General features: G+C 48.9%; 1 protein-coding gene across 3 annotated transcripts in view; it reads left to right on the forward strand.

Moving 5' to 3' along the window:
• The window catches only part of LOC1273419 (steroid receptor seven-up, isoforms B/C), an 82,452-nt gene that overhangs the window by 7,243 nt on the left and 54,192 nt on the right, over positions 1–21,017 (forward strand). For 2 of the 3 annotated variants that reach the window (XM_312394.5, XM_003436103.2), the window contains exon 2: positions 18,754–18,903. In XM_312394.5, coding sequence (XP_312394.4) covers positions 18,754–18,903 — 150 coding nt within the window. Of the gene's footprint in view, positions 1–6,641; positions 6,825–18,753; positions 18,904–21,017 lie in introns of those variants that run through there. The other variant, XM_061652696.1, reaches the window with a different exon arrangement.

A 21,017-nucleotide genomic window follows, 5' to 3' on the forward strand; every position in this document is an offset into this window, starting at 1 on the left:
TCGTTGTCGAGAAACGGATTCAATCGCCGTAAAGGTGATTGTTTTCGTACCATTTCTCCCTTTTTCAGCAGTTGGATCTCTGATGAAAACTCGTGCTCTTGTGCCAGTTTACAAAGCACGATTTTAGCTGCTTCTATAGCCTCAGGGGTGATCGGTAATGCTGCTGAGGTAACTTGTGATGACTGTAGTGTACGTGTCTTGTGTTTTGTGTTGTGTATGAAACGTGTGCAGTATGCAATTATATGTACCAATTTGGTGTAGGACGACGACAAATTGAACCAATGGTGAGTGGTTTGTATACTTGCAACTACAGCACTCACCTGACGAATTTCCATATCCGTTTCAGCAGTCAGTGATGGATTTGACATTGGCCATTTGGAGGGGGATAGCGCCAACCATTCAGGACCACAGCTCCAAATCGATCCTTTTAGCATTTCAGCTGCTGACATCCCTCGAGACACCAGATCGGCGGGATTCGATGAACCGGGAATGTGTTTCCATTGACGAGGGTGCGAATAGTTCTGGATCTCAGCAACACGATTCGCCACGAATGTTTTCCAGGTGTTGGGTGGAGACGCTATCCAGTTTAGCGTTACCGTCGAATCCGACCAGAAAAACGATTCGGTTGTGTCGATTCCCATAGCGCGTCTAACACGATGATGAAGATGTGCTCCTAACACGGCCGCGCAGAGCTCCAATCTTGGTAATGTAACTCGTTTTAGTGGAGCTACACGCGATTTCGACGCGAGCAGGCTGACTCGTACTCGTCCCTGCTGGTCCTCACAGCGCGCATAAATGCAGGCACCATAAGCAACTTCTGACGCGTCTGCAAATGTATGGAACTGTATTTTAGAGTTAGGTAAGAGCACATACCGTTCGCTTTTGAAGCTTTCCAAATCCTTCCAGTCGTCAGTAACCGATTTCCATTTGTTACAGATGTGTACAGGGACCGGATCGTCCCATCCGATTTTCTGCAGCCACAACTCCTGCATTAGCAATTTCGCGCGTATGATGACTGGAGCGATCAATCCAAGTGGATCAAACATTCGAGCAATGTTTGACAATATGGATCGCATGGTGAGGTTGGCGGTTTCCATTATTGCAGTCGACTCAAAGCACAAAACATCTAGTTCGGGCTTCCATGCGATACCAAGTGCCTTCACAGTCTCGTTCGGCACAAACTGCAGTGATGACTGTGTACCGATATGCTCTGCTGGTAAACCACTTAGTACGCCTAAACAGTTGGATGTCCACTTCCGGAGTTCAAACCCGCCCTTGGAGAGTAACTCGGAAAGTTGCTGACGAAGCTCGCGAGCTTCACTCACGCTGTTAGCTCCGCCAATGAAGTCGTCTACATAAAAATTGTGTCTCAGTGCGGGTGAAGCTAGTGGAAAGTCAGCACCTTCATCTTCCGCAAGCTGCAGCAATGTACGAGTGGCCAAGAACGATGATGGAGACAAACCATATGTCACAGTATTCAGCTCGTACAATTCAATCGGCGATTGCGGTGAGAAACGGAAGAAAATGCGAACCAATCGTCGATCATCCGGATGCAACACAATTTGTCGATACATTTTGGCGATATCAGCTACGACAGCAATCTTATAGGTGCGGAAACGCAAAATAATATCGATGAGTTCATCCTGAACTATGGGTCCAACCCGCAGAGTTTCATTCAGCGAAAAGCCAGTTGACGTTTTAGCCGAGCCATCAAAAACTACTCTGACCTTTGTGGTGGTACTTGACGCTTTAAAAACTGGATGGTGTGGTAAATAATAAGCAGCTGTATCATCACATTCAGTGCTTATAGGAGACATGTGACCCAGTGCTAAGTACTCCTTCATAAAGTCTTGGTACGCTTCTCGAAGTGCTGGATCTCGTTCCAATCTCCGCTCGAGAAGCTCAAAACGACGAATGGCCTGAGGTCTAGAAAGGCCGAGCTTTGCATCAAAGTCGGGCTGTTTCGGTAGGCGAACAATATATCTACCACTATCGTCACGTTTGGTGGTATGCTTATAGAACGATTCACAATGTCGTTCGTCTGGTGAGTATCCATCATTCATGGTTAAATTTTCTAATTGCCAAAATCTTTGTAACGAATCCTCCAAGGATGCCATACAGACGATTGTATATGATGCGGTGGGATCGGTTTTAGGTGAAGAATTGTCACTGCCAGTTGGACCAGTCATTACCCAGCCGAAAACGCTGTCTATCATCACGGGCTGATGAGGTGCAGGACGGAACTGAGTTGCATTCTCAAAGAAAGTGTGGTAATGACGAGCACCAAGAATGAGGTCTACAGGAGCAGCTTTGTTGAACAGAGGGTCTGCTAAAGCGAAACCAGGTGGTATCTTCCAATCGCTGATGTCTATGTCGCGCGTTGGTAGATTTGCAATCAAATTGTCAACAATCAACAACTCAGTGTTCACAGTGAACGAACTGGATCGAGAGACAATCTGTGCCTGTACGGACTCCCGTACTGTCTTTGTAGCTTGTCCTGCTCCAATGACGGTAATGTTCACATTACTTTTCTTCAGCCGTAAGCGATGAGCGAGTCGATCGCTTATTAGATTCGGTTGCGATGCGCTGTCCAACAGCGCCCGCGCAGGATGTGCTATTCCGAAATCGTCTATGATATTTATCATAGCAGTTTGCAGTATGACTTGTTCGGGTGCATGCTGCAATGCTGCTGCAAATGTGCGTTGTGTATTGTTTGTGGCTGTGTGATCGCTAGTGGTGTTGTGTGTGTGTTGCTGAGGTGCAGTGAAATTTGGGTTATGGTGAGCGTGATGCTGTGGTGTAGTGGAAGCTTGGCTGTTATGTGCGTAGTGCAATTTTGTGTGGTGTGCGGCATTACAGTAACGGCATTTGTACTGTGATGGACAATCTCGAGCCATATGATTATCGCGTAAACAATTTAAGCACAAACGCGAGGTCATAGCAAACCGATGGCGTTCCTTCGGGTCCATCCGCTCGAAACGCGGACATTTCAGAAGGTTGTGCGCGGAGTTGCATAGCATGCAATTCGGCATTTCATGCGATGTGGAAGCAAAACTGGCTTGGCGAGGAACGGTCATTCTCCGTACGGGAGCTAGGTCGTTACCCTGAGACGTATGACAGTTGTTGACAAGCAACGTCTCCAATACACGCATACGACGGTGCAAGAACGAAATCAAACTGTCGTAACTGGGATCGTTATTGCTTGAGGCTTGCTCCTCCCAATCGCGTAAAGTAATTATCGGAAGTTTAGTGCATAGCAAATGCTCGAGAATGCTACCCCATGTATTTGTTTCTTCTCCTAAGTGTTGCAAAATCTTTGTGTGTCTCTCAAATTCATCTACAAGGTGGTGCAATGTTGCAACGCTTTCCTTCTGTACAGCTGGGATGGCAAACATTGCTTGCAAATGGCGTTTTTTCAGGAGGTATTCATTCGAGTATCGCTCCGTTAGAGTGTTCCATGCTAAATCATAATTAGCTGCGCTTATGGTGATGGATTCTATCACTTGAGCAGCTTCTCCTTTAACCGCGGCGCGCAAATAGTGAAATTTTTGAATGGCCGGTAAATCCATATTATTATGAATTAAGCACTCAAACGTATCGCGGAATGTCAACCATTGCATATAGTCCCCCGTGAATTCAGGCAGCGCAATGGTAGGAAGTTTGATGCCCTTTAACGGATTCGCTCCGGTACTCGATTGGGCATTTTGAAACTGCTCTTTTGGTAACCTTGCTTGCAGCTGGGATTGCACAAGAATTAATCTATCCTCAAAACTTTCTCTGAGTGTAGCATTTTGCGACACTTCTTCCGGAGTGTCGGCAGAATCTTCCAATTGTTGCTGCACAGCTTCCAAATCCGCACACAGCTTATCGAACCTTTTAACGCGTATTTCCACCTCTACTTGATCCCGTTCAGGGACGAAATCCTTAATGAATTTCTCGTATCGCGAGAGAATTCCCAATAAAACAGTCCGCCGGGACGCCAAAACAACGGGCGGTGTGGCCATTATGTTAGTGGATGTGGGTGTTTGCGATTACAGTGACTTGCGTGATGCGGCAAAATCAGCTGTAAGTTTGCGGCAATCCAAAAAGTGTGTGGCACAAGCGGTAAAACGAAACCCCGATGCAATTATCGAAACTTGCGATTTAAAAACCAGATATTCGCACAATCCTGGTCACGGCACCATGAACAATCGCGAACGTTTCGGATGATTTTGCGTGGGCTGAATATTTACCGCTGTGTGTTGAATTTCCAAAGTGCAAGAGAAAGTGTATTCATTATGTTGCCCTATTTATAATTTTTCTATGATTGCCACTCACGCGAGTGGCAACTCACCCGCCACTCATCATTTCCTACCGTGCTCATTCTCACTTGACGAAACTCACTTTCGTCAAGTTATCATTTGACATCCAAGCGAAGCGTCAACACGCTCTAATTAAAACCTATTCCGTTATTGCGCTGTCACTCGAGCACCATGCAAATGATACACTAATATTATGTAACGGAACCTCAACTGTGCCTCTTCACACCTCTTTTTTGTCCAGTTCTCTGCCAGCGTGTTCCAGGCGTGCCAAAGGGTACAGGCGTATCCTTTTCGAAGCCCCGAAACCGGAGGAAGATGACGTCGTCAGCGGTCCGGGACCGGTTTTTTTTTTAATGCTCAATTCCAACACCACGATCACTCGCTTCCGGATGCGGCGCTGTGTTGTTTTGGCGCTTTAAATCTGGGAAAACACACACACACACACAGCAACAAAACACAAGCAGAAACACACGTTCAAATGAGAAGCAAAAGGGGGCAAGGATCACCGGAATCACAGTGGGAAAGAGGAACGGCGGAGGAAAAAACCCGGAAAACCAGTAGCATCATCCACAAACGATTGATGATGATATGATCTTCTTTCGTGCTCTCTCGTTCCCTCTGTCTCTCTTGATCCCCGCTGCCCGCCGGCTTACAAACGGTTTGCGTTTGGTCCCCTGTTCTCCCCGAGTGTTCGCTCGATCCTGGCCAAATGTCAAGCTGCACTGCAGTCAATTAATCGCGTGCAGCCCAGCCTTACTACCCAAGAGGGAGAGGATACCAATTTAGTTATCATGCTGCTGTGCCTTTAACCTGTTTTGTGTGTGAGTTTTTGTTTTGTTTTTGTTTGTTGCGTGAACGTGTTCATCTCATTGTAAAACTAGTTTGGTGCCTTTCTTTAGCACAGAGAGCGATTTGATTCGTTCTTTACCCCCTGTTTTTGACTCACACTCGACGTGCTCGACCGTTAATAATCGTTACTCGGTGGTGGCTGAGGGGGGTTTTTAAACTGTCCACTCAAGCCCACAAACGGAGTTTAAAAATGGCACCGAGAGGGAGCAAAAACTAATCAATAAACCTCAACCATCTTTAGTTACTACCACCACACTTCAGGGTTTTGTTGTTTTTTCACTCTCTAAACGGAGAATGTGTTTGTTAACTCCTGTCCCTGGCTAGAAACACGATCGAACCGTTAAACGGCACATCGGTCGGGCTGGGCTGGTGGGTGGTAAAATAATTTGAAAAAAATAGTTATCATACAAACCCGGTACAACCCACTGGCCAGACACGTGTCGTGAGTTTGTGCTGCTGCTGATCGATTGTAGGAAAAAATAACCTTCCACGGCGCCACCGGCACACACACACACACACGTACGCGGGAAAGGGTTTTGTGACCGTCGGACGACCATCAGGTGTCGGGAGGTCAATTGCGTATTTGCTGTCGCATTTTATGGTCACCCCATCACCATCTGCTTGGCTGGTTTCGCCGCAGCACCACGATCCTCCTGTAAGTGCTCTTTGCTTTGAGCGTCGCTCGCACCAGGCTAGAGGTCATACGGACTGCACTTAGCAGGGAAGCAGGGCGGTTATGTTTATGAGCCAAGTTATGCGAGACCTGCATGCAACACTTGAGAACGTCCCCCTTCGCAACAGTGGATGACATAATTCACGACAAATCGAATCGAAATGTGACTGTCACCGTTCGCCATAAATCGGTACTGGTTAAAAAGAAGAAACAAAATAAAGCCCGATAATAAAGCAGCATGTTAAGTAATCCGATTATTTAACTGGTCAAAACAACGGAATCCTCTCGTTGTTTTATTTCTTGTCTGGGTTTTGATGTGCATCGCTTCCAAAAGCATCTCCAGAATTAGGCACGCGAGTCGAGCGTCAACAATCCTTCCAGCGGCTCGGAACCGACAGACTCATTACAGTCAAGCATTACAGTCTGTTGCAACTGATAAGCAGCAGGCCTACACGTCGGGACATTCCGGATATTTCCACAACCACAACGCTCTACGAGCGTGTATGTGTGGTTCCAATTTATAAACATAACGTGTGCCCATTTCCTTCAGTGGAAGATGTCCGCGTCCGTGTCCACAATCGCGTGAAGCGGTAACTCGGGCGGTAATTTCTAGCCGCTTAATCAGCCGCTGGCGCGTCCCATTGGTGCACAATTGGAATGTTTTTTTTTTTTCGCTCAACCACCAACAAGCAACCTCTGGGCGCTATCTCGGCCAACGGAGGGTGCAGCCGCGAGATAAGCGGCCCAGAAAGTGCGGCTCAACGTATGATGGCCAGTTGCTTTTTCCTTCGCTTCTTCGATCACGCTTCGATTCGAGATCCGTTTCTTCGATGGCCCATTGGTTGGTGTGAGAATAAATGTGTGGTTTGGTGGTGGTAGTGCGGTGCAATGTGAACCAGTGTTACTAGGCGAGAGTTGGATTCGAACCCGCTGCGCTTAAAAGTGAGATTCGGCGAAACATCCTGTCCCACCGTAAGCCGTCGGTATCAGTGTGTGCCAAGGTAACTGTGAAGGGAGTCGATCAAGGTCCGACGAAGGTAATTACCGGCACTCGGACCAGCTGATTCGTGTCCCCGTGTGTGTCTATGTGTTTATGAGTGCTCGTTTTGCTGTGTTGTGTGTCTGTCCCGCTAGCTTGCTGTGTGCATTCTGCCTCAACCGGTGCATAATTGCAGTGTACGGGCGGGCAAGGTTGGGTGATTATGATCAGTGCATCCAACGCTTCCGTGAGCTAAAATCTAGCCGCAAATGGGGGTGGGTGCACTAGAACAACCCGAGTCCCGGAATTGAGGCATTATGTCGGCACGGTGTGAAATATGCCCATCCGCCCGGGCTAACGAACTATACCCGTCATAATGGGTTTGTTGTTTTGCAACAGGGCATCAGCATTCACTCCAGACATGCGATCGCTTTAGATGAGCCAAAGAACCAACACGAAAGCGTTATGGAAAACATTCCCTCAACCATCGACCTGTGCCGAGGAAACGGTTCCCGCACCGGCAAAGGTTTTGATGGCAATCGCTATCCAGATTAAAGCAGAAATTAATTACAAACAAAATAATCAGCCTCATTCTAGCACCCGCGCAAACACATACATTCACTGATGGCCGTCGGGGGGTTCTTTTTTGCAAGCAATTTCACACTTTGTGCTGTTACGAGAATGCTTTGCCGCGATGCTTGGATAATCCCCTCGTCCCACCTTAGGTGGCAGTAGAACGGGATGTTATGCAAGCAGCAGACCACGGCTCTACAGACTGTTATCTTGCGAGATACCGCGAATGATTCACTATCGCTCACACTAAGAACTCTGAATTAGGGGTGCGAAAATTGTGCAATCACGGTATAATCTTCCCTTACCGGTGGTGTGTCGGTGGCGTTTCGGTTTCGAAAGCAAGCCTTCCCGAGAACTGTCCCACATCTTAGGCCGCTGCATTCCTTTAGAAGCTTCCCTAATTCGTCCCTAATTAGCCATAACTGTCCCACCGTGTTGCTTACCGGCGGAGTTTCAAGCGAACTGCCCACCGGACCGTAACCGACGGCGCGAAGGGTGGCTTCCCACACAGACACAGACTTTTCTGCTTTTCCACTCAATCCTCCGACCCGCTGGCAGCATTCTGCGGAAATTGCTCAACCGTTTTATTAGGGCCGACGGCTAACGCTCCCTCTGTTTCGCTTTCATCGGCCGACGGCGACGCCGGGGTGTCGCATCGATTTCACAAACACTTGCCGTCAGAAAGAAAGCAACGATTTCATGCCAAGCCGCGTGAATGTGCGTGGATGCGTAATTTTCATCGGAATTTCTACACCGGAGGCGCCATCCCGGAGGGGGGGGGGGGGGGGGGGGCGTGGCGAATTAAGGAGCCGTTTTCCCTTTAAAAAAGTGCAAAGAAGTCAATAGACACACACACAGACAGACAACAACTGCACCAATTAAAATCAACACATCGTTACACGGGACAATCACCAAGGGTGGAGGGATAAAACGACCAAAAAACAATTCGTCACGAAATCATCCCGGTGTGCTTAATCTGTTTCGCCGGCCTGCCTAATGTGGACTGATTGCCATTGTTGCAAACACACACAATCGATCGGGCAGCTCCATTTACGGGCAGCAGGAGGGGCGCAAGATTCTTCCACCGTTCCATAGTGTGCGGGGGTCGCTTCCACTGCAAAGCGGGGTCGGGTGTAGCCACGATGTGTGCAACCCTAGGTCGCCAACGGGTTCAGTGTCAGTGGAGCGCGCAAAGGGAATCGGGATTTTATTAACTATTAACCTCAATCGCGGCAATGATCGGGCGGAAGAAGAGCGTGCACACGATCGTCGTTGAGGGAGGGGGAGGGGAGGAAGGGTGAGCCGGTGGAAACTCACGCGACTACAATTTCCACACACAGAGAAAGAGCCAAATCGTTGCGATCTATCGTACGCGGGATCGAGATCGATTTTCGATTTTAATCCCGCACTGCCCCGCGCCTCCCCGATGCCGATGGGAACCAGCGAAATCGAGGGGGGGGGGAGTGATGCGGGATATCTGGAAGAAGAATGCAGGAGATAAGACGATTGTAAGCGATCCCTTTCACCCGCGTCTTTGGTCGAAGAGAGGTTATGTGTGCGCGCGCGCCCCCGATCAGACACACAAACACACACACTGAAGGATGGAGTGAGCAAAAATCGTGACCTACTCGTGGCCCATGATCAACCCTGTCCCCCAAGTACCTGCCCAGTCGCTTCATACAGCATTATCGCAAGTGACGTTTGGCGAGAGGAGGGAACCAAAATGGGAAGGGGAAACGCATAAGTAAATGCCGCTTTTTTATGCTGCGACTTCTTCTACTCCTTCCGATCGGGTCAGGTCGATTTTGACGCGCTCGCACCCTTCCCCCGCATTGTTTTGCTTTACCGGTGTGCTCATCACTTTGTGTGTGTGTGTGATAAAAAAGAGACTCTATAGTGTCTAGATACATCAACGTCCCGCTTCTCATTTTCATCCCCTCATTCAGCGCGCCAGACTCCCTTGGCTCTCTATTATGGCTTTTCGTCGCCGGTTTCCGCGATCAATCGTTTCGATCAATGGCAGCCACCCACTCGCACAAAGCGAACCACTTCAAACCGTGCTTGGAGTCGCCTTTCGTCGCTTATTAATAATGAACACAGCACAGCACGGTGCTATCGAAGGTGCCCGGTGCGAGTCGGGGAGAATGTTTATAACAAAACAAAAAAAAAGTAAAAAAACATCGCCCCAATCACCCGCCCGGCATCGTTTGGTGGCGATTGCACCGATTATTATTGATGCTGAAAACGATCACGCTGCTGATGATGATGGTGATGATGATGATCATGATGAAAACGATCAATATAATCAGCTGCCATCATCATCAATCGCTAATGGGAGATGGACTGTGTGTGTGTTTCCGCGATGCCTCGATGTTGTATCGCTGCTTTGTTGGTAATTAGAATCACAGGGAGAGAAGGGAAGCAGAGCTATTTCTAAGTCAACTGGCACGACACGTTCAAAGTTGTAGTGGTTTGTTCCCAGTGTGTTCCCAAACGCGCGAATCAACGCACGATATTAAATTAAGCCTATTGAACTTCATTTACTCGAACAGCGAATCGAAGACTGGGATTCGTACCACAGAGGGCGCAGCTGCACGCGGGATGTTTAAATTGGTTTTAATTAACTCAAACCATGCTGCTCGCGTTCAATGCACACCGAACTTTGCATTCCTGCTCAGCATATGTAGCAGCATCGCCAGATGCACGCCTGAACTTTACGCGCTTGCTGCGACTCTGCTTCACGAAAGCTTCAGATGCTCGCTTCTGGCTCTGCCTCAACTACCTTTTTTCTGTGCTTCTTCCAAACAAGCAAACTCGGCACCCATCATCATCTTCAATCGTCATCATCATGGCCTGTGTCGAGCCCGCCTTCAAGTGGCACTATTTTTAGCGATGTCTTTATTGCGCGACTATTCCAACCCCGAGGGCACCAGCACTCTAGGTCCTTGTCCGTTGTCTTCCACTTCCCTCTCGCTGCCCAACTCGGAAATGATGTTCTTCTACACAGATGGTGTTGAAGATTCGATCCAATGATTAGCATCTCCCAATCGAGTGTAGCATCATTTCGGGAGAGGAATGGGAGACAACATTGTGGTACCTCCACTTGTGTTCCCAAACCAAAAAAAAAAACCATCCCCACTCTTCCCTTTGGGCCACGAGAAGAAAACAACAAGTGATGTTAATTCCATCGATGATGACACTTGAACAACAACGTTTTACCTGACAAACGGCTCGAAAAGCGGGTATGGTTCGTGTTTCCTTTCGGCACAGAGTGAATGGATTTCTAGCAAACGGTGACGACAGTTTAAACCCCTTTTCACGTGTGCTGTTTGTTGGGGAGGAGATTTGAAGGGGGAAAGCTGACGAACTTTATGAAACAAAAAGGAACACGAATGGAAAGTTAAATAGAGTTATTGAACACTGCTGAACACACATCATCGATCCCGGGGGGGTTCGGGGTGTAACCACATTAACGGGCTGCTACATATTATCCCAGTTTTTTGTTTGCAACACTGTTTACCCGGCGGATGATTTACGTGCCTTCTCTTTGTTTAATAGTTTAACTTCGTTAATGAAAAACTTTCCCCAGCATTTAAGAGACGGTCTAGAACAGCTCACGGGCCTTTGGCACGTCCTGTGCGAATATTTACTTCTTTAAAAAGCTCATTGGAAGTTGCTGCACAGTTTCGTGGTGCTGTCTATAACGTCTGGAGTTTGTTGCTGAGCTTACATTTCTTTGTGCGAAGGTGGAAGCAAAATAGAGGTAGAACCATGTGCCTCACTGTTGTTCAAATCGCTGTGAAAAGGATGATTTATTACACATGAGCTTCCATATTGTTTTACTAGCCAACTCGTTCCTCGGGATCCTCTAACTAAATAGTACCCAAACAGTCCGTGTAATGTAGGCTGAATGCAACAAAGATTCCAAAAGATGTACCTTTCAACTATCGCACCAAGGGTTGGCAAATTTGCAAATCGGAATCAGCCCTGCGCCGGTACACACTAGCGGGCTCCGTTCCGTTTGGTCCGCTGAAAAGGTCAGAGGTCATTCAAACTAAGTCGCCCTTTTTTCGTAATTCGATAATTATTGCCATGTTGGCAATTGCACACTGGACAGTGGAAAAACAACAACACCGTACAGCGTACCCAGAACCAGCAACACCAGCAATACACCTTCCCCTGTGCCGTGTGAAGAGCCTGGGAACTCTGGGAAGCGTCTCCGTCTCGGGATTCCAATTTTAATTCAACCGCACTGGTACACCGACCCACCCACAGGTACAAACACACACACACACACACACACACACCGTCTCTAGCGATCGATTTTAATTCAATATTATTTTGTTGCTCGTTTCGCGTCGGCTGGCTGGTCGCGACTTCGAAAGCCCTGGCCGGACAGCCAGCCCGTGTCCGTTGTTGCTGCTGCTGAAGCTGCTGCTGCTGCTGCGGGCCATCTTCCTTCAGGGGGCTTTCCCGTGTTCTTCCCCGGAGAGGGACTCCGTTCACGGATGGGAAAGAAGATAATAGCCCGGTAAGTCACACCGGACCCGCTATCGGACACGATGCAGGGGGTGGAAAAAGAGCAGCACGGAGAGAGAGAGAGAGCGAGGAGCTTCTTACACACCCATCCCCAGAAAGGATGGTACATTCTCGGTATCGTACGATGCGAAATTCGTCTTCTCGTTGGGATAGTGCCGGACCGATGCTGGAAAGCGCAGCGACGAGAGTGCTTCGTAGGAAATAAACTCATAAGTACCTGCAAGTCGTGATCTTATTCTTTATGCAGCTTTGGATCACACGGCGCACGGTGGGGTTGATGGGATGTGGAGGTAAATCTTCGATCCGATCGAGTAAGCATGGTTCGGTCGCCTTTACTGTCGCACGGTTTTCTTGGGGGAAGGGTGTATGCGTTGAGGCAGGGCGCGTGCACTTCCTTTTCAAACCAGCGCGAACCACGCGAAACCGAGGCGCATAACGGTTTAATTATGTTTTAAAGCAATCCCCGTACTCATCCGGACCGGTACTAGCGCCGGTAATAGGGTTAATGAAAACGATTGCGAGTAGGAGGAAGGAAGGAAGCACACAAAACACATACACCAAAAGAATGAAAGAAAAAAAACGGAACGCTCCAAACGCTGATTCTTCCAAAACGGAACGACGAAAAGCGAAGCAACGGAATCACTGCACCCCTGCAAGAAGGGCGCACACAATCAGAATGTGTTTCCTTTTTTTGTGTGTGTGTGTGTGTGCTCCTTGCCTGCTCCCTCGGGGTGCTACACCTCATGCCCCAAGCACCGTGCGTGTGTGTGTGTGTGGTGTGCGGGCGCGCGCGCGCGACCCGATCGCGCACACACATACTCGATCTTGCCGACGCAAAGGCCGCGCGCAATCGCTCGCAATGCGGCGGCCCCCTTATCTCGGCGCATCGATCGGAAAATAATTTATTATTTCATATGCCCCTTTTTATTAACTGCTGCACGACTCGGCACCCCACTTCCCGTGCGTCGCTTATCTGTGCTGCTTCCTCCCCACCCACTGCACCGTTGCAGTTGCTGCTGCTGCAACTGCTGCTCGGTAAAGAAATTGCTTTTCAAACTCCTCCAACAAACCAGTGAGTTTGGTGCGGGGATGCTACGATGCGGCGGCGGCGACTTGAGGACCGATCGTCGTGTTTACTTTGCTTTCGGTCGGTTTCGGCCGGATAAGCGGCCCATGATCGATCGGTCCGCTGACGGTGACGGGCTCGCGAGGTTTTTTTTCTTTGCGTTCTTATTTCTGCCTCTCTTTTTCTCGTTCTTCTCTCTGCTCTCGGTGCGCCCTTAGTTGCGATGAGTGGAAAATTATAAGATGGGAAAATTTTCACCACCAGATAACGACACGGCATTGCGCGAAGATCAGTGCATTTGGGGAAGTGAAGTGGATGCCGTTTCAGCCAAGCGCTGCGGTGCTGAACGGAACAAATTGTTGCATCCATATTGCATCGCCTGGTTATCGGACACAGCGATCGATGTGTTTAAAATCTCTCTCTCTCTCTCTCTCGCCGAACCATTGATGTTGGCTTTAAATCGGTTAGAACGGTTGTCAACGTCATCGTTGGTACACATGTAACGTATGGCTCGTGTGGTTCGCAGTGGGTTATGATTTGTTTTGTTTGTGTGCAATATTTCCTATTTTTGCAGTGCTATCGAGTTCAACGCCACTCGTTTTGGGGGGTGCAATTTTCGGGTGTCTGATTTTTAATCAAATGCAATTGAATTAAACCTTTCCTTGTACTGTACAGCACACGGTGACCGACCCGGGGGATGTGTCGCAGCGTATAGACAGTTTTAATTTCATCTCCACAATACATGATGCGGATGCTGTGGAAATTTAAAAATATAACATACAGGCGTGTATGTGTGTGTGTGATTGTGCGGGCGTGTGTATGCAAATTTATGCAAAATTATTTCCTGTTAAAGCTTCGAGCCATAGTGCGCGACACCACCAACACAGTCGACAGTAGAAAGAAGCCCTCCTGTACCATGCTCCTTGTTGCTGCCGGCTGTTTGATATCATCTCGTTGCGATAAGCGAAAGGAGGTGGTGATGGTAGGGTTGCGTTGGGATTCGATGGCCGCTGGCCAAATTTTCAAACCTGACGGCTCATTCATGCCGTTACAGCGAGAGAGAGAGAGAGAGCGAAAGAGAGCAAAGGCGAGTCCAGGGAGTTGAAATGCCATCGGGGGCCACACGGGACTGCGCGCGGCTAGTTACAACCGCAATGTGTGACCGAACTGCTTGCATAGTTTATGAATAATGTATTCATACATCATATGCTCCTCCTTGTGGGTGTGTGTGTGTGTGTGTGTCTAAGTGTGCGTGGTTTAAACGTAAATTCCAACACCATATCACCGCAGGGCAAGGGCTACAGATGTAGTAACACACACCACACCATCTATTCTTGCAAAAGATCCTTTTTTTGCTTTGCTTTGCTCCGTACAGCTCCCACCTTCCCCACCAGATGTTACTAAAAACTGTCACGATTCTTTGCCAACACCGGGCCAACAGGAAGATACCCAACGGGTGGAAAACAGGGGGACATGGGGAGGGTTCATAATCAATTATCTTCCAACGAACCACAAAATTATCTCGTTATGCATCCAATCCGCCCTCGCTCGGGCAGGAAAGCAGCACGACCCAGTCCCAGCCAACACCGTGCCGGATGGGATATGCCAACACCCTCACACTGGTTTGCCCTTAGGACAGGACAGGGCACACACACACACGGGGTTGTGCTGTGCTGTAACTTGTGGGCCACAACTCGGTGGAAGCGATGGAATGGGAGGATTCACTTACGAAACCCAGGGATCTAGATAAATAGGTGTATCATCGGGATTTTTTAATTTAATTATCCCGATTTTGCTGCCCGCTGGCGACGTGATGGATGATAACGAGAGGCACAGAATGTGGGTGTGTGAGAGAGAGAGACTAACAAGGAAATGAAGGAAATAGGTGGGAATAGGTATGAATTTGAATCGGTGGAGTCAGTTTATTCAGATAATAATGCATCGGATGAGATAAACGCAATGGGCGAATAAGTAATCATTTTTAACTCCAATTTTGAAGCATCTTATTGGACTGACAAAACAAACATGAACTTAAAGAAATGACCCAAACAAAAAAATGGAAATTAAATTAAACAAAAATTGCACATCAAACACAAACCACCGACAGATTGCATTCCCAAGTCTCGCACCCGATCCCGCACACATTGCACATCGACACAACCCGATCGACTGGGGACAGCAAAACGGCCGCAACCCATTTCCTACCACACACCGGAATGCACCGACCAAAGGTACCGATGGGTTACAAATTGAGCGATAATCTTAAATTAAGCAATTCTCATCGCTGCTGCATCACCGGTGCATTGACCATCCGGTAGGTGATGGCAAACGAAGCGTACACATCTTCATCCCCGCGAACCGCCAATCGCGCACACACACACACACAGATTGCACTACATATTAGCTGCCGGTGCCTTATGCGGTGTGCTGGCTGATGCGGCCTACCTTGCGGCAGTACTCGCACACTCGCTGCACACTCTAATTATCCCAGAATGCAGCCCAAGAGATTCATAAACAATTCAGCCAGCACCCACAGCTTTTTTGTTGCTGTTGTTGTGTTACCCAAGCGCCAGCGTAATGAGATAAATAATGAGAATCAACCCGGTCCCGTGTGCTCCACATTGGCAGGCGGCGCAGTTATTTAAATTTCAAATTTCCTCACACATTTGCACACGGCGCTCCGGTGGCATGGAATAGAGGCGTGCGCGATGGCAAATTCGGTAGTGTTGTGCTTTGATCTTCACCGGCAACCTCCGGTGAAGCTGCTGACCAGTACGGGTAATGAAATGACCTGTGAGCCGAGATGTAATTGAAAAGGAAAACTTAAATCTCACATCCCCCCCAACACACGGGCGCAAGGATTTCCCAGCATGCAAATGCTACCGGGGGGAACGATCCGAAAAAATTGCACGTGGTGTGGGCATACGGCAATCTTCGGCCGGCTCGCCCCGGTAGTGTGTCCGCGGTGCATTATTACATATTATTATGATTATATGCAGATTGCAGACACAAACTCGGGCACAGACAAGCCCCAAGTGTGTGCGCGCCTTCGTGCTACGTGCGTCAGCATTCGGAAGCGCGCGAAACTGCTCCTGCTGCTCGCCTCCCGGAGGGCACTTTACCGACCTGGGCAAGAGAGCGAGATCCAGATCATCGTCTGGCTGTTCTGGACCACCGCGAACCTTGACCACGTGATTGCTGCTCCTGGTGGTGGTGGCGGCGGTTGAGAGAAGTAAAACGGAGAAGTAGACGCGGGTTCGCTAATTTACGTTAAACGGGGTAAAATAGTGGGAGAAGCGAAGATCCGTTAATATCCCATTACCGCTCGGGTGTTGCTTATGCTTAACGTCATGCTATTTTTTATTGTTTTGTTTCCCTTCCCTGCTTTACTTGTGTCTCCTGTATCTTCCTCATCTGCTCATTCTCGGCATGCAAAAGAAGGAATATTGAGGCTTTGATTTATAGCCTTCACTTCAAAGCCGCACGGCGCGGAGTTTCCCTTCTCGATTGATCCTTCCAAGCATGAGGCGGTGGACCGATTTTGTGGTTTGAAAATTGAAATTCATATTGGCAAAAATGGGTTCCATCCGTGCGTGAAAGTGCACCCAGCCACGACACCCGCTCCTGCATCAATCGGGAGACAAAGTGCTCCTATGCGCACTCTAGTGAGTTGTTACTGCTCAATTTATCACCCATTTTAACCGGTGCAAACACCGCACCGAATTGGCAACAGATTCCCGTCTTGGCTTTCGGTGCACCCGGTATGTTTGCTTCTGGGTGGTGTTATGGTGTGTGTGTGTGTGTTTACGTTCGTTTTGTTTTCCATTTTCCATTCCACCCAGCAACCGTCGGAGGCGAGTGTCAATTAGATACGGAGCTGCCAAACACGTCGGACCACCGGAAGAGAAATTTATGCTTCTCCGCAAATCAATCTGTCGAAGATGTAACTTTGAACCATTTTTACGATCTTGCCCCGGGTCAGGCTTTAGCGGGGGGTTTTTGTTTTTGGTCGCCGGTACCGTATGGGGGTCCCTTTCCCACGGCCCCGGATTTGCCGGATTTGCCCATCGCAACCTTCTAAGCATAGCACCGTTTCCGAAAGAATGGTTGTTTTGCTTTTGCTTTGCTTCACCGTGCACCACACAAAAGTGCATCGTGCTCTCGTGCAGGCAAAGTATGTATGCAAATGAAGAAAAAAAAACGGCACATCTATTGTCGTGCTGGATAGAACGCTCTAGACAAGGGCTAACTTTTCCTTGATTTCAAAATGGCTACCTTTTTGCTCTCCAGCACTGGGGGGACATGTACGCAACAATCACTCTGCTGTGCTAGGCATACACAATCGGCACAATAGTTTCGGGACTGTGGCCTGGAATGGAAGATGGACCTACCCCTGCCATTGTGTAGCGGTGGCCATTCAAATGCACCCCCGGGATGCAATTCGTCTGTTGGAAAGTTTACATGCTTCTGTGTCCAACCAGCAACACACAAAAAAAAACAGAAAGAATGCGCCATGATTGTAACAACCAATTGTGACAATATTTCGTTGTTTGATGGTTGATGGTACAAGAATTGAAACGTAAACCCTAACGAGAGAGAGAGTACGCCAGGAGGTACACGTTTCCCGCCAGCAGGCAGTCCTGCGCGACACGCAGGGATGTCGTTTGCGTACGGCAAGCGACAAACGCACAAAAGTAGCAAACTTGCCCTCGAGCGGAGCAAAAGCGAGCAAGGCCGTCCGGAATGAAATTGTTCCTAATTACTTGAAAAGTTTTGGTTACTTTTTTCCCTTCCCGATACCTTCCCTCCATACTGCGGGCCACCCGTTGACACCACACCCCGCCGGTGGGGGAGCCGTTGTTCCACGGTGAACGATGCCGATTGTTTGACAGTTTAGCAGGACCCGGCCCACTGCATTGGTGCCTACCGCCGAAGAATAGACACCATGGTGTGCGTGTGCACGTTTCCTTTCACAGGCGCCGCCAAGCAGGGCTGGAATAGAGTTCTCCCTCGTTCTTAAAGAAGCACACAGAACTTCTTCCTAAAGGAATGGTAAGAATTTAAGGATGAAAAAAAAACCGAAAAATTGCTACAAATTGCTCCCATTCTCAACGGCAGGAGACCGCAAAAGGTGGCCGCCGTGGTTCGCAACCGAAACCGTGTATCCTCCCAAATCCACACACACACACACACTCCACACGCTTGATGGATGATTAAAATGTTCCCAACCGGGGCCATCTGGTTTCACCTGAAATCCTATCGAGTCATTATCGGGCTCCGTCCGGCGGGGAAACTTTCGCCGCCACCAAAGATTGCCGCTCACTGATACCACAGCAGTAAGGCCTGTCCGCGGTCAGTCCCGACTAATTACGCCGACACGGGGGAGGTTAAACTAATTAATCTTTCCACGAAAAAAGGGCAAACGCTTGCGCCGCCCTGCATTACAGGGTTAGCGCTCTTCCCCTTTAGAAGGTGATGGCGGGTGTTGAGGTGATGGTGGTGGCGCTAAAAAAGATCCGCCCTGGAAAACCTCTGCTCTCGTGTGATGGCGAAAGCCAGCTAAATAGCTTCATCCATCGATCAGGCCGCCCATTTCAGAGCGAACGCGGCGCACCGTCCCGTAATCGATCGACATTTGAACTGCGGCCACGTCCAGATCACGCATTGATGTCGTTAAAGCCGCGTTCGGACGCTTCCACTTGCTCTCGTTTGCAGGACGCATCACTTCTTCGCAGTGCTAACTCCTTTTGTTTTTTGTTTCTCTCTTTTACAGGCTGCAAATCATTCTTCAAGCGCTCGGTACGGCGGAATCTCACCTACTCCTGCCGGGGCAATCGGAATTGCCCCATCGATCAGCACCACCGAAATCAGTGTCAGTTCTGTCGACTACGAAAGTGCCTCAAAATGGGAATGCGACGTGAAGGTAAGTCATCAGCAGACTTTGTTTTTCTGCCTCATCCTTACACAGCTGTGACATAATCGTTGCCGTCTGCAAAACATTCCTATTTCCACATGGGTGTTCTGTAGTGGGCTTGTTGCATGGGCTACAGTACTGTTCGATAATTAGATTCGATGGCATTGCACACACTTTGCACAGCTTGCTGTTCGCAAAAAAAAAGCGGGGAAGCCATGGTTTGTGCGACCCAGAAAGCCGTCACCACATTCACACCGCGTCAAGTGACAAACGATGTCAAACGTGTAGGGCCGTGTAGGTGAAGCGGAGGTGTTGTCACCAGCGCTCGGCCGTTCTAAAGTTCCGTACCATCGCACGCCTTCGCCGCGTCATGCCGGTGTGCGCGTGGTATCAGCGTTTCCCTTTTTTCCCCGTTCCTGGGCAGAATTCCATCTGCCAACGAATGGGAATGTGTTGGGAATTCATTCAATTAGTCTTTTGCCGGCGGAAACTCCCCAAAAAAAAACAAGCCATTATGGTGCTGCAGCGAAGCACATTGTTGTGCTTTTCTAAGGCTCACAAACTCGCGCGCCACGCAGGAGTTCCGAATTCCTTCAGCTTTAACCCTTTCCGTTATTGGCCGCGGGCATACATTATGTGTGTGCCCGGGGGAGATTTTGCAAGTATCGTTAAGTAATTACTGTTTTTCTCAAGACTGTTCTCCCGTGCCCATGGTTGCCTATAGCCGATGGTTGAATTTACGGCAAAGGCGGCAACAATAATATCGTTTCCACGTGAACACCTCACGAGGGCCGTGGTACGGGCGTCATGCCGTGGCAGGGCACAATAAAAAGGAGCCTCCCCTGGAGCGCTACGATTGTTCGCCGCATGTGTCGAAATGTGGCGACTTCTTGGGAAATGTTTGGCTCCGACCTACTCGGGTGAGATTTTTTTGTTGCTGTAATTGACATCTTGTGTTCCCATCGAAAGTGCTCTCTCGTGTGACCCTCTGTTATCAGCGCACCGCTGCAATGCGATTGTTACCGTTCAATGCAGCAAAGAATGGTCTAATGTTTTACAACATGCTTGACTTTGTATGGGGTTCTTGTTACGCGCGAGTTCAAGATGGTGCGCCGCCCGCCGCGCGAACCGTATCGGATGGGAACGATCGATAGATCCTGAAGGTGAGATCTCATCAAGCACGTATCCCGCGGACTACTTGCCGTGCCGAGTGGTTCGATTGAACTCGAGGATCTTTGGCCGTTTGGTCGTTTCGTGACACGTACGAACAATTGCGTGTCAAAAAGGAGCAAACGGAAGTTCCACCGTAAGTGGATGCGTGTCTAATTCATGCCATGGTATGTTGCATGTGGCAACGGAAATTTTTCCTTTTTTAAGGACAACGGAACAGAAAGGACGATGATTTATGAAAACGTTATGATTTTTAATACTTAAAACAAATATACCCAGCAGCAGAGCACACAACCGGTACCCGGTACGCGTGGTTCTGCCCCCTAAAGAGTTTGTGTAAGGAACAAGGGGTTCATGGCTATTTTACTAACGTGCCACACACACACACCACCTATTCTCGCTTCATGTCTTGAATCTAGAAACAAAAGACGCTTCTCCCCGAGCTGGGGACGTCTACACGGGCTAAGAATTGACCGGCCAGCCGATTCGTATCGTATCGGGGTAATGGAATATTTGAACTATTCTTTGCCCCGACACCATTAGCTGCAGCCTCTACGCTCGATGATTTATTGCCCGCCCATCTTTCCCCGTGTCTCGATCGTCTGACCGAAAACAGACGACGGCCAGGCATCCTAAGGGAAAAATATTACGAAAAATAATCACAATAATGACTGGCCAGTGTCCGAATTTCGATCGGAACACCGAAAAGGAAGGACCGTTTCTTCTGTGCCCGCATTAATCCGCTGAGAAAACAGTGACCGGCCGCTGAAAGGGTGAGCCACTGTGAGAACGATTGCCAAAACACACACATGCAACATCCCTTCGGAAATGCAAAGGAAATAGGGAAAACCGGTTTTCTATCACTGCACATCCTTGGCCGGCCTATTGTCCGGTCGATTGGGTTTTCCGGCCAAGAACGAACGGCGCACGACGGAACTGTCCACTGTCCAGGT

The sequence above is a fragment of the Anopheles gambiae genome, chromosome 2 (genome assembly GCF_943734735.2).
Source record: "Anopheles gambiae chromosome 2, idAnoGambNW_F1_1, whole genome shotgun sequence".
Lineage (NCBI taxonomy): Eukaryota > Metazoa > Arthropoda > Insecta > Diptera > Culicidae > Anopheles > Anopheles gambiae.